General features: G+C 45.9%; 1 protein-coding gene across 3 annotated transcripts; it reads right to left on the bottom strand.

Annotated features, from left to right (window-relative positions):
* Positions 1–9,952: 9,952 nt before the first annotated feature.
* LOC132098198 (cyclin-L2-like) lies at positions 9,953–13,327 on the bottom strand. 3 transcript variants are annotated; one of them, XM_059504393.1, is made up of 10 exons: positions 13,030–13,327; positions 12,567–12,641; positions 12,372–12,481; positions 12,117–12,237; positions 11,570–11,634; positions 11,382–11,481; positions 11,198–11,300; positions 10,674–10,761; positions 10,378–10,446; positions 9,953–10,282 (listed from the first exon to the last, which is right to left on the bottom strand). In XM_059504393.1, the coding sequence occupies exons 1-10, from the start codon at positions 13,252–13,254 to the stop codon at positions 10,171–10,173; spliced, it is 1,068 nt and encodes a 355-aa protein (XP_059360376.1). In that variant the 5' UTR covers positions 13,255–13,327; the 3' UTR covers positions 9,953–10,170. The 3 variants fall into 3 exon arrangements, with proteins under 3 accessions (XP_059360376.1, XP_059360375.1, XP_059360377.1); XM_059504392.1 differs by having other exon boundaries at positions 11,057–11,300; positions 13,030–13,320; XM_059504394.1 differs by lacking the exon at positions 13,030–13,327 and adding an exon at positions 12,753–12,969 and having other exon boundaries at positions 11,057–11,300.

Below are 13,327 nucleotides of genomic sequence, written 5' to 3' on the forward strand. Positions count from 1 at the left end.
GTTTCTGAATCCTGATGTGAACTGATGATAGTGAGCAAAGTACTGACGTTACTCGACGTAATATTAGAAGTGCTTGCTGAGTATGCTGAAAGCAGCGGCCGATCGAAGGTTGAGGCGCAAGTCCTGCTACAACAAATACAAACAAAAAAGTTCTTAATTTTACTCGTCACATTTGGAAAATTATTTCAGACAAGTGATTTTGCCACACAAGGTTTACAAAGCCCAACATTGTCAGTTCCTGAGTGCATCGACCTAATTGAGCAAGTAATGAAGCTAACAGAAGAGTTGATGCAGAAAAATGAAATCACGAGCTGGAACATCACACTTCGGACCAGAGTGAGAAAAGTCCCGGCAAGGCTTGCAGGATTAGTGGTTACAACTTGTTTGGGGAAAGCAACAAGTGTGAGAAATGAGGATGACCTAAGACATATATGGAACGACATCCTTGACAGACAGCTGGCAGTGCAGGACAAGCGTTTCCAAGAGGATCAGTATGGAATAATGAGGGCAGCAGCAACTTTTCTCCCACAGTCTAAGACTTTTGCAGAGAAGGATTCTCTGCGGGCCCTGTGTGATCACTTTCATATATTGGTTGAGGATGCTGAACTAACAGTATTTATTGAGCAACTGCGTCGGAAAGTAGCCAATGGCCTGGAATTTCCGCCCTCATGGAAGTATTGGACATTTGTGCTCCTGACATATTTCCAAACCTCAACAAACTACTTCAAGTCATCATCACCCTTCCCATGACTTCTTGTGTTGAGAGACTGTTCTCCACTGCAGGTAGGATAAAAACGGACCTCAGAGCATCCATGAGTACTACCTGCCTCAACATCCTGTGCCTTTTGTCCTTTGAAAAAGAACTCTGTGACTCTTTGGACTATGATGAGATCATTTCTGATTTCAACACTAAACCCAGGTGCTTGCGTCTTGTTCTGTAGAATGAAAGCAACAAAGGTAGGCCGTGTGAAGTGATTAAACTTAGTGGTGTGTTGTGTATAGCTGTATGCCCTTATAGGCTACATTGTTTAAATGAGTTGCTATTTTTTTGGCACAACAGCTTAATTTCCACCAGGCTGATTGTATATGGTTGATTTAACAGAAATTAGGGAGCGTGTTGTTATTTATTTCAAACCATGCTCTGCTCATGCTCCCACCCAGTTTCCAGCGCTTAATGAAGCTCGTGCTCTGGGGTCTGCACTGGAGTAGTTTTTTGATCTACTTAGACGATATTATCGTCTACAGTGCTGATTTCCCCCAACACCTGCAGCATCTGCGCGAAGTTTTTCAGCGATTTTGTACAGCTGGACTCAAACTTAAGCCATCCAAGTGCCATCTGGCATGTTCTTCTGTTACCTTCCTGGGCCATCGTGTTTCGAGTGCCGGTGTCGAGCCAGACCCAGCAAACATAGACAAAGTCAAGACATGGCCAATTCCAACATCAGCCATGCAGGTCAGGGCTTTCCTGGGTCTGTGCTCATACTTTCGTCGATTCATTAGACATGTTGCACGCACGGCAGAACCCTTGTACCATCTCACACACAAAGGAGTACCATTCTCTTGGTCAGCAGAAGCAGATGAAGCTTTCAGTGTACTGAAACAGGAACTGACGTCCCAACCAATTATGGCATTTCCAAATTTTTCAATTCCCTTTATCCTTTACACTGATGCTTCCCTTCATTCACTAGGCTCTGTTCTGTCACAACAAGTAGATGGAAAAGAGCATGTCATTGCATACGCCAGCCATGTTCTATCTGCTGCGGAAAGAAAATGGTCCACCTTCGATCGGGAATTGTTTGCCATTGTGTGGTCGGTCCGTCATTTCCGGCACTATCTTGCTTGTCATCCGTTCACCATCATTACTGATCATAAACCTTTGGTTGGTCTCAAGAAACTTCCCTTAGATCACGACCCCACAGGTAGACGAGCACGTTGGGCTATAGAATTGGACCTTTATGACTGGCATGTCATTCACCGTTATGGAGTTAAACACCTTAATGCAGATGCCATGTCTAGACGGCCAGAGACTGATCCTCGGGAACCGGACCGGTGTCTCCAGAGCAATGCATTGACTGTCTCTGCCGCAACTCAGACCACATCAGAATGTTTGTAGGAAAAAACGATGTTAGCACACTCCCAAACACTGCCCATGGACAAAAATGCCCCCTTGACCATGCTTGGTCCAAACCACACAACAGCAAATATGGTTCAAATCCAAAGTGATTGGAACATTATAGAACAACAAATGTCAGATCCGGATTTAGCTGCTGTTCTCTCATGGATGGAAACAGGACGTAGACCACCCTTATGGAGGCTACGTGACGCATCATCATACCTTAGAAAACAGTGGGCACAGTTCAGTCGCCTCGTTATTCATAATGGTGTGTTATACATTCACGCAACTCTTGTGGTGACAAGGCCTTGCAAGTTGTCATTCCTACATCATTTATTCCTGATATCCTCAGTCATGTCCATGGACACCCTTCAGTGGGTCATTATGGTGTGGCCAAAACACTGGACAGAGCCATGCGGTCCTTTTACATGCCTTACATGTCGTCAGACATTGCTAAACATTGCTCCCAATGTGCTGCTTGTCAGTCAAGGCGTTTCTCCTGTGCCCCGACCTCAGGCACCACTCATTCCTATCTCCCCGGACCGTCCATTTCAAATAGTGGCTGCAGACATAACAGAGTTGCCTATTTCTACCAAGGGTAAGCGTTCTGTTCTAGTAATGATGGACCTATACACCAAATTTGTCAATCTCTACCCATTGAAGGATCAAACGGCTGTGTCCGTAGCAGGCTGCATCTTTGACCGCTACGTTCCACAACATGGTGTCCCTGAGGCCCTACACTCTGACCAGGGCAGACAGTTCGAGTCCGACCTCATAAAGCACCTTTGTAAATTGTTGTCAATTAAGAAGCTTCGTACGTCCCCTTATCACGCTCAATGCGATGGGGCTTTGGAACGCTTTAATCGTACTCTAAAAGACGAACTTTCCAAACATCTTTTTGCATCTGGCACAGAATGGGACGAGTACCTCCCGCAGGTTGCATTGGCTTATAACACCACCAAGCACACTAGTACGGGATTGACACCCTTCTTTCTGGCTCATGGCCGTGAGGCACGCATCTCCCTGGACACACTGCTCCAAAATGATAATGCTTGCAGTACAGCGACAGCGGCCACACCAGCAGCATATGCAAACAAGCTGCGCAAAAGATTGACCGCTGCTTATCATTCTGCAACTGCTTACCGAGACAAGGCACAAGATCAGCAACGCCTGAACTACGATCGTAGTTTAAAGTACACTCTTTATAACTGTGGTGACTTGGTGTTAGTGGATGATCCTGCCCACCACCATAACAAACTGTATCCATGTTGGGTCGACCCCTATGAGGTTTTGCAACCAATATGCCCCTCTGGTATTTCCACCCCTGTTAATTTCGAGGTGCAGGATGTATCCAGACCGGGGGCAAAAGCAAAAATAATCCATTACAATCGTATGAAACCTTACATTACAGACTCAAAGAACACACACGCTTTCTGCCCCCTTCCCCCCCGTTCAACCGAATACCTTGAATACATTATCAGGACTCGTCCCACCTCACATTACACCAGTGCCACCAGGACTCCCTGCACCCCAGGTTCCATTGGAGCCCACACCATTGCCCCAGTTGCAACGTTGCATTCAACAACCTGGCACCCCCCAACCGTCCAGCTCTACACAAAATGCAAAGGACAGCCGTGTTACCCCGAATCCTGAACTCTTTCCTCTAACACGGTGCACACGGTGAGATAAGATGCACTCTGTAATCGGCTGCGGTCAAGTTGGAATATTGCCTCTGATTGTTCAATAAACAAGTGTTGTAATCACCCGAGCTCCTTGCCAGTGTCCTCTCTTTAGTGTGGATAACAGAACGAAGCCAAGAACCCACGACACAGCGCTGGGTAAGAACTTTAGCAAGTGAATACTTACGCGCGTTACAAGACCATCAAAAAAACACAGGTAGAGACCATCTGCTGATGAATTAGAATACACATACTACATGTTTCACGACACATTTGGTCATATACTTGGCTATAGGAAATAGGTTTTATTTTTTAAATGTTGTGTTTCATAGTTTTATTGAAAACACCTAAGGCTATAAGGCGCATTTAATTTGGCATCTGTGTATTTTCATCTGTTCTTGTGTTTGAATATGACCCCATCTAGTGTTCAGTAATGATCGGAAACATCCTGATCACCTCTCATCAGCAGTTTAATCAGTACTTATAAATGAACCGGGCAGCTGTTAGGTAAGAATGACGCACGGTGAGTGAGCTCATGAATCATTAGACTGATAATGATCTGCTAAATAGTGAGGCGTGGCCAAAGCCAGTGAAAGTACTTAATTAGCTGTTTGGAAAGCACTTGTCAGAAGGAACAGTTGAGCTACAGAGAAGGACAGCAGCTTGTGAGTGTTTTGTCTTGTTTTCTCATCAGACTAGTGTGTGATCGTCATTGCTAGGAAAGTTTTTGGTTTAAATTGTGTGTCTTACCCTGGTTAATACGTGCTGAAAGTGGCGCTTGGTTTTGCGTTTGCCTATCGCGGGACTGCCCAGTTTCGGTCTGCTAAATATTGAGGCGTGGCCAGCTGACGTATCCAGACCAGATGGTGGATCAGCACCTAGAAAGGACCTCTACATCCCTGAAAGACAGTGGAGACCAGGACAACTAGAGCCCCAGATACAGATCCCCTGTAAAGACCTTGTCTCAGAGGAGCACCAGGACAAGACCACAGGAAACAGATGATTCTTCTGCACAATCTGACTTTGCTGCAGCCTGGAATTGAACTACTGGTTTCGTCTGGTCAGAGGAGAACTGGCCCCCCAACTGAGCCTGGTTTCTCCCAAGGTTTTTTTCTCCATTCTGTCACCGATGGAGTTTCGGTTCCTTGCCGCTGTCGCCTCTGGCTTGCTTAGTTGGGGACACTTCATCTACAGCGATATCGTTGACTTGATTGCAAATAAATGCACAGACACTATTTAACTGAACAGAGATGACATCACTGAATCCAATGATGAACTGCCTTTAACTATCATTTTTGCATTATTGACACTGTTTTCCCGGGAAGGTGTTCCGGGCGCGTCCCACTGGGAGGAGACCCCGGGGAAGACCTAGGACACGCTGGAGAGACTATGTCTCCCGGCTGGCCTGGGAACGCCTCGGTGTCCCCCCAGAAGAGCTGGAGGAAGTGTCTAGGGAGAGGGAAGTCTGGGGTTCTCTGCTTAGACTGCTGCCCCCGCGACCCGGCCCCGGATAAGCGGAAGAAGATGGATGGATGGATGGACACTGTTTTCCTAATGAATGTTGTTCAGTTGCTTTGACGCAATGTATTTTGTTTAAAGCGCTATATAAATAAAGGTGACTTTGACTTTTGACTACTACCACAACAAAATTAACAGCTGTTGTGACGCTCGGACACTCTTCAAGACTTTCTCTTCTCTTCTTAATCCGCCGCCACCACCTCCTCCATCGACTCTTACAGCAGACGACTTTGCAGTTTTCTTCACAAATAAGACAAGATCCATCAGTGACCAATTCTCCACACCGCAGACTGAGGACAACTTCACAATGACCGACGCACACTCTTTCTCCTCCTTCTCCCCACTCTCAGAGATGGACGTCTCCAAACTTCTCCTGTCCAATCATCCTACTACTTGTCCACTTGATCCGATCCACACTCACCTCCTTCAAGCGATCTCTTCTTCAGTCATACCTTCGCTTACTCACGTTATCAACTCCTCTCTTCACTCTGGAACATTTCCCTCAGCATTCAAGCAGGCTCGGGTAAGCCCACTGCTCAAGAAACCATCTATAAATCCAGCGCTTCTTGAAAACTACAGACCGGTATCCCTTCTTCCATTCATTGCAAAGACACTTGAGCGAGCTGTGTTCAACCAGTTTTCTACGTTCCTTGTACAGAACAACCTCCTGGACAGCAACCAATCTGGCTTCAAAAGTGGCCACTCAACTGAGACTGCTCTGCTCTCGGTTACTGAAGCCCTGCGACTAGCAAGAGAAGCTTCAAAATCCACGGTACTCATCTTACTGGACCTGTCTGCTGCTTTTGACACTGTTAATCACCAGATTCTCCTGTCCACCCTCAGAAAGATGGGCATCTCTGGAACAGCACTCCTGTGGGTTAAGTCCTACCTCTCTGACAGATCCTTCAGTGTGTCTTGGAGGGGTGATTTTTCTAAGTCACACCACCTTGCTACTGGGGTTCCTCAAGGCTCAGTACTTGGACCACTTCTCTTCTCCATCTACATGACATCATTAGGATCTGTAATTCAGAAGCATGGCTTTTCCTATCACTGCTACGCTGATGACACCCAACTCTACTTCTCATTCCAACCAGATGACCCGACGGTAGCTGCTCGCATTTCAGCCTGTCTGAGTGACATTTCTAGCTGGATGAGTGACCATCACCTTCAGCTTAACCTTACGAAGACAGAACTCCTGGTGATTCCAGCTAACCCATTGCTTCATCACACCTTCTCTATACAGCTGGGCTCATCAACCATTACTCCTTCAAGGACAGCTAGAAACCTAGGAGTTGTGATAGATCATCAGTTAAGTTTCACAGTCCACATTGCTACAACTACCCGGTCCTGCAGGTTTGCCTTATACAACATTAGGAAGATTAGACCCTTCCTGTCAGAGCAAGCAACCCAACTTCTTGTCCAAGCTCTTGCTCTCTCCAGACTGGACTATTGTAATGCTCTCCTGGCTCTTCCTGCATGTACTGTCAAGCCTCTGCAGTTGATCCAGAATGCAGCAGCGAGGGTTGTCTTCAATGAGCCAAAAAAAGCTCACGTTACTCCTCTCCTCATCAGGTTACACTTGCTACCAGTAGCTGCTCGCATCAAATTCAAGGTACTGATGCTAGCCTACAAGACGACCACTGGCACGGCACCAACTTACCTAAACTCACTGGTTAAATCTTATGTGCCCTTCAGAAGTTTGCGCTCTGCAAGTGAACGACACCTTGTGGTACCATCACAAAGAAGTTCAAAATCACTCTCACGGACCTTTTCCTGGACTGTCCCCAGCTGGTGGAATGACCTCCCAATCTCAATTCGTACAGCTGAGTCTTTACTCATTTTCAAGAAACATCTAAAGACTCCTCTTTTTCGCCTGCACTTAACCAACTAACACTAGCACTTTTCCTTTTCTTGTCTTTTCATTTTATAAAAAAAATAAATAAATTAAAAAAAAAACCTACCTATGCGTTCTATACTAGACTAACTGAGACTTGTCATGGCACTTGTGTACTGTTGATGTTCTCTTGTTGACCTGACTGCTTCTATTGTTCTCATTTGTAAGTCGCTTTGGATAAAAGCGTCTGCTAAATGATTAAATGTAAATGAAAATGTAATGAGCTGATTAGAGCCAGTGATGGTGATGTTAGTCCAAACACACGACACACTTCTGTTTATCCGAAGAACCTTTATTTATTTTGGGGGGTTATGTGAACGTTAAGGGAACATCCCATACAGAAGTCACATAGATTGAAGATGAAGCTGTAAAAGTAGAAAAATCTGACAAAGATACTGCTTTAATAAAGGGATAGTTCACCCATCCTAGCTGTGAGTGACTTTAGTCTTTCAGACGAACCCAATCAGAGTTATGTTAAAAACATCCTGGCTCTTCCAAGCTTTATAATGGCAGTAAACGGGTCTTGAAAGTCAAAGTCAAAGTCACCTTTATTTATATAGCACTTTAAACAAAATACATTGCGTCAAAGCAACTGAACAACATTCATTAGGAAAACAGTGTCAATAATGCAAAATGATAGTTAAAGGCAGTTCATCATTAAATTCAGTTATGTCATCTCTGTTCAGTTAAATAGTGTCTGTGCATTTATTTGCAATCAAATCAACGATATCGCTGTAGATGAAGTGACCCCAACTAAGCAAGCCAGAGGCGACAGCGGCAAGGAACCGAAACTCCATCGGTGACAGAATGGAGAAAAAAACCTTGGGAGAAACCAGGCTCAGTTGGGGGGGGGCCAGTTCTCCTCTGACCAGACGAAACCAGTAGTTCAATTCCAGGCTGCAGCAAAGTCAGATTGTGCAGAAGAATCATCTGTTTCCTGTGGTCTTGTCCTGGTGCTCCTCTGAGACAAGGTCTTTACAGGGGATCTGTATCTGGGGCTCTAGTTGTCCTGGTCTCCGCTGTCTTTCAGGGATGTAGAGGTCCTTTCTAGGTGCTGATCCACCATCTGGTCTGGATACGTACTGGATCCGGGCGACTGCAGTGACCCTCTGATCTGGACACAGACTGGATCTGGTGGCCACGGTGACCTCGGAACAAGAAAGAAACAGACAAATATTAGCGTAGATGCCATTCTTCTAATGATGTAGCAAGTACATAGGGTGTTATGGGAAGTGTTCCCGGTTCCGGTTTACCTAATTAATGCAGCCTAAAAATCCTTTAACGGATTTGGATAATAAAAGCATATTAGTATGTTATGTGTATGCCAGGTTAAAGAGATGGGTCTTTAATCTAGATTTAAACTGCAAGAGTGTGTCTGCCTCCCGAACAATGTTAGGTAGGTTATTCCAGAGTTTGGGCGCCAAATAGGAAAAGGATCTGCCGCCTGCAGTTGATTTTGATATTCTAGGTATTATCAAATTGCCTGAGTTTTGAGAAAGCGGACGTAGAGGATTATAATGTAAAAGGAGCTCATTCAAATACTGAGGTGCTAAACCATTCAGGGCTTTATAAGTAATAAGCAATATTTTAAAATCTATGCGATGCTTGATAGGGAGCCAGTGCAGTGTTGACAGGACCGGGCTAATATGGTCATACTTCCTGGTTCTAGTAAGAACTCTTGCTGCTGCATTTTGGACTAGCTGTAGTTTGTTTACTAAGCGTGCAGAACAACCACCCAATAAAGCATTACAATAATCTAACCTTGAGGTCATAAATGCATGGATTAACATTTCTGCATTTGACATTGAGAGCATAGGCCGTAATTTAGATATATTTTTGAGATGGAAAAATGCAGTTTTGTTGAGATTTGGAAACCCAAAAAAGTGCATCTATCCATCATAAAAAGTGCTCCATACGACTCCTGAGGGTTAATAAAAGCCTCCTAAAGAGTCACAGTGAGCTGATGACACAGTGTGAAACTGGTCTGACTCTGAAAACTAGCTTTGTACGTTTATGTCGATGTACGTATGATGAACGCACACCGGCCTCTTTTTACACGTAATAATGCGTGCCTGATTGTGCCACTCAGTAAAATCACAGGTAACTGCAGTTTTTTTCACGCAATTCTGACTTTGTTGTTTCAGAATTGTGAGTTCACATCCGGCAATGCTGACTTTATAACACACAATTGTGAGAAGTTGTTAAAAACAAACAAGAAAGCCTCTTTTTCCCCTTTAGAATTGTACTTTAGAACTTGCAATTCAGAGAGAAGTCAGAATTGTGAGATAAATGTCCCAATGATCTTTCTGTTCTGTGCATAAACAGGCTTCCACTGGTAGAAATGTTCCCTCACTGGTCTACTGCACTCATCACCAGTAAACAACCAGATTATATTTATCTGTCTCAGTGACACCACGGCAGACTGAAATCACAGTTTGGAAAAGATCATCTTAGAAATAGCATTTATCAACCTGAAGGAGATGTCTTACTTTGTGAACACAGCTCATTGTAAACACAGCTCCTTAAAGGGGTCATCAGATGCTACATTCACTTTAGTTGTTGTTTGAACATAAATGTGTGTTGGAAGTGTGTGTACACACCAATCCTATAATGATAACACTCCAGCCGGTGGGTTTATTAAATCCCTGTTTTAAAATCACAGGCTTAATATCAAGGGTCCAAACAAATGTCTTAGTGTAGCAATGATGCTAGAACACAACAGTCATGAATAGAGTCATGCAGACGCAGTTATTACAATGATCCCTTTTATTTAAACTCTTCTCGAGATTTCTTTTATAAAAGCACAACAGAGCTGCACGATTCTGAAACACTGAATGGATCGTGATCTTTTAACGATGAACCGTGCAACTCTAACACACAATACAAACATCTCTCAGGGCAGTCTAAGAGGTTTCACAGACGGCGTCTGATTGGTCAGTTCTGGCCCCTCCCCCGGCCCGATGACATCATCTCCTGTGAGTGGAGTATGGTTTTCTCCGCGCTCGTTCTCGTTCACTCTGTCTCTGTCTGTGGGAGTGTGTGTGTCCAGGAGATGGAGAAGAAACACTGCGACTGCGCCTGAAACACAGAGCGGTCAGACTCCTCCGTGAGGATCCACTCCACCGGTGTGTGTGTGTGTGTGTGTGTGTGTGAGAGAGACAGGTGAGGGTTACCTGCGTCTGGGGGGTGACAGGACACAGCGGGCATATCGCCTTTCATCACTGCGACTCAGACGCTTCCTCCTGAGACAGACACAGGTGAAGCACACTGCATCACGCCCTTCACAAATCACACTGTGTCTAATCAAAGCTGAATAAATCATCTCTACATTGATGTGTGGTTTGTTCAGAGGACAATATTTGTCTGAGATACAACTATTAGAAAATCTGGAATCTGAGGGAGCAAAAAAATCGAAATATTGAGAATCTTTAAAGTTGTTCAAATGAAACTCCTGATGTCTGTAACTCACCCGTCTCTTGTGATCTTTCGACAGGCGTTTTTGAGGGCGAGGCGTGACAGTGGAGAGTCGTGGTTCCTCTGGTTTTCAGCAGGAGACGCTGAGAGAGAATGAATGCATTAAAAGAGAGCTTGAAATGTTTATAAAACAATTAATACTTCAGTAAAGTCGACTGATAGGAAGGAATGGAAACAAAACTGAAGTGAATTGAGCTGAAAAAGGCAAATGTGTGTTTATTATAGTGAAGCAGCACGGGAACAGTCTGTACTGCACAAAGCTGTGTAGAGAAACATGTTTTGGTGAATATGTACAGAGGATGCTGCTGAATAAGGATTGCTCATTCCAGTTCTGCACATAAGTTAGATTCAGAGCTGTGCTCCTGGATGTGAACGCACCAGCTTTAGACGCAGGAGAGAACCCGGCTGTGGGGGTTTCAGTCCTAGACACTAGTCCTGCTTGATTACTGGCGTTATACTGAGCGTCCAATACTGAGCGCATCTCCTCCACCTTCTGCAGCAGAGCAGCCAGAGACTCACACTGCAGCGTGTACAGCCTCAGAACACACCCGCTGATCTCTATCAGGTCCTCTTCTGACGCCCCAAACAACAGGAACCAGGGCGGCCGGTCGGGCAGAGGGATCTGACCACAGAGAGACAGTGTGAAGGACAGGGTCAGTGTGTGTGTGTGTGTGTGTGTGTGTGTGTGTGTGTGTGTGTTCACCTGTAAAACTCGTGCAGAAAGAAAGATACACGCACACGCAACTGTCTCAGCACTGAACCTCAGAAACACATCAGTCCTCAAGCTGTCGTTCATGTAGTTCCTTCAGACACACAGACAGATGGTTATAGTGAACACAACTGAGACGCTTTCAGCACAATGTTAAAGACAGACTGAGCTGAGGATCTCACCAGGCCATCTGAAGCAATCTGGTGTTCTTCTCGCACTCCAGAACCTGGAGATACATCACGATCACCTGCACAGGGAACACACTCACAGTAAGGACAGAAACATACGATACGCCAGTGCACGGACACTTCTCCATTCGGTTCAAAAGTTTTCACACCCCGGCTCTTAATGCATGGTTTCTTCTTCTGGAGCATCAGTGAGTGTTTGAACCTTCTGTAATAGTTGTGTTTGAGTCACTCAGTTGACCTCAGTGTGAAAAGATGGATCTGTCACACTTGCATTTAAAAAAATTTCTGGACTAAAACCCAGGAGATGCATGTAAAAATGCATCAGCTTAATCATGGCATGCATTACCCCAGAATCTACGTACTTGTGTTAAAGGTCCATTACTGGTCTAAATGTAGACTATGCTGTACCTGTAAAACATGCATCAGTCTAACCGCAGCATGCAAGCTTGCAATGCATAAGCCAAGATTCTGCGTACTTCTGTATAAAGTGTGTTTCTGGCCTACAGTGCACGATATGCGTGTGAAAGCGCGGCAGCCTGACCTTGTGCGGGTGTTTGACGTGGACGCAGAAGCCCAGCTCTTTCAGGACGCGCCACTCTGCTTTGATCACGTCACTCTTGCGGCTGACGTAGCTGTCGTCCAGCAGCATGGGACCGCGGCACCTGACGGAGACACCGCAGCGTCAGAACCGACCCGCTCCCTCTCGTGAAGCCAACACGGAAGAACTAAACCTGTAATTCATCATCTGGCCACTGGAGGAGTGATGCGCGGTGACGAGTGCTACGCTCAGTGTTACCTGTCTCCTGCGGCGTCTCTGAGGTGATGGAAGACGTTCAGCACGTCCCTCACGCGCCGCGGCTCCTCCTCGATCTTAGACGCCAGCTGGAGACACGCCATGGCCACCGTCTGCGACAGGGTCAGAGGTCATGAGGTCATACGCGAGGGCCAGACGGCTAGTCCAGAGGTCTAGAGTGGACTGTTAGCATCTCACCTCCGCGCAGTACCTCACGAACGATTTACAGTAGAAGAACCGATGGAACAGGATCTGGGCTGTTGCCATGGCAACCTGACAACACAAACAACAACACAACTAAACAAACAAAACAAACATCAGAGAACAGAGCACAATTCTGGATGCACCGAGTGTGTTAATGCTAACATTACTAGCATGACAAACCTTCAGTTAGTACAGAAATGAGTGACTTTAAGGGGTTATTTAAACCTCATACTAGTGAAAACTTGTCTAAACAGTCTAAAATAGAGTTTCTTCTGTGCTGAACAGCTCTTCGGTTTGACCTGACCGACTGGACTCTCTTTACAAGCAGCGGATCAGAACCCAAAACCAGACCAGACCAGTTTGAGTCCAGACCGAGCCGGTTCTGAAACTAGTTTCAATGTATTTTGTTTTTGAAAAGTATAGGAGTCGTTGCTAGGCGACAGAAAAGCGCGCGGACCTGAGGCAAGCCGAGCAGGATTCCCGCACTCTGGATCATCTCGCACATCCGGTTCCGAAGCTGCTCCTCCGTGCGCGCGGACAGTCCGTGAGCGCGCGAGGGGCTGCAGTGCACGCGCTCGTGCGGCAGCAGGCAGGTGTCCAGCGTGAGCGCGACCCCCGAGTAGAGTTTTCCCGCGATCACGATCCCGTCACCGGGGAGAAGCGCTCCGGCGGCCGCCGCCATCTTCCCGCGCGCGGGAGTCCGGTGACCCCACAGCGCCCTCTGCAGCCCCGAGGGAGTCAACACACGGAAGAGA

Source organism: Carassius carassius, chromosome 21 (assembly GCF_963082965.1).
Source record: "Carassius carassius chromosome 21, fCarCar2.1, whole genome shotgun sequence".
NCBI classification, from domain to species: domain Eukaryota; kingdom Metazoa; phylum Chordata; class Actinopteri; order Cypriniformes; family Cyprinidae; genus Carassius; species Carassius carassius.

What these genes read in the sequence shown, in the direction of transcription:
- LOC132098198 (XM_059504392.1), bottom strand. Translation starts at nt 13,254, where the DNA reads ATGGCGGCGGCCGCCGGAGCGCTTCTCCCCGGTGACGGGATCGTGATC. An exon ending in TCCTGCTCGGCTTGCCTCAG is followed by an intron (nt 12,642 to 13,029) that starts GTCCGCGCGCTT and finishes TTGTGTTGTCAG; the next exon opens with GTTGCCATGGCAACAGCCCA. An exon ending in CTCTCCTGCGTCTAAAGCTG is followed by an intron (nt 10,762 to 11,056) that starts GTGCGTTCACAT and finishes ATTCTCTCTCAG; the next exon opens with CGTCTCCTGCTGAAAACCAG.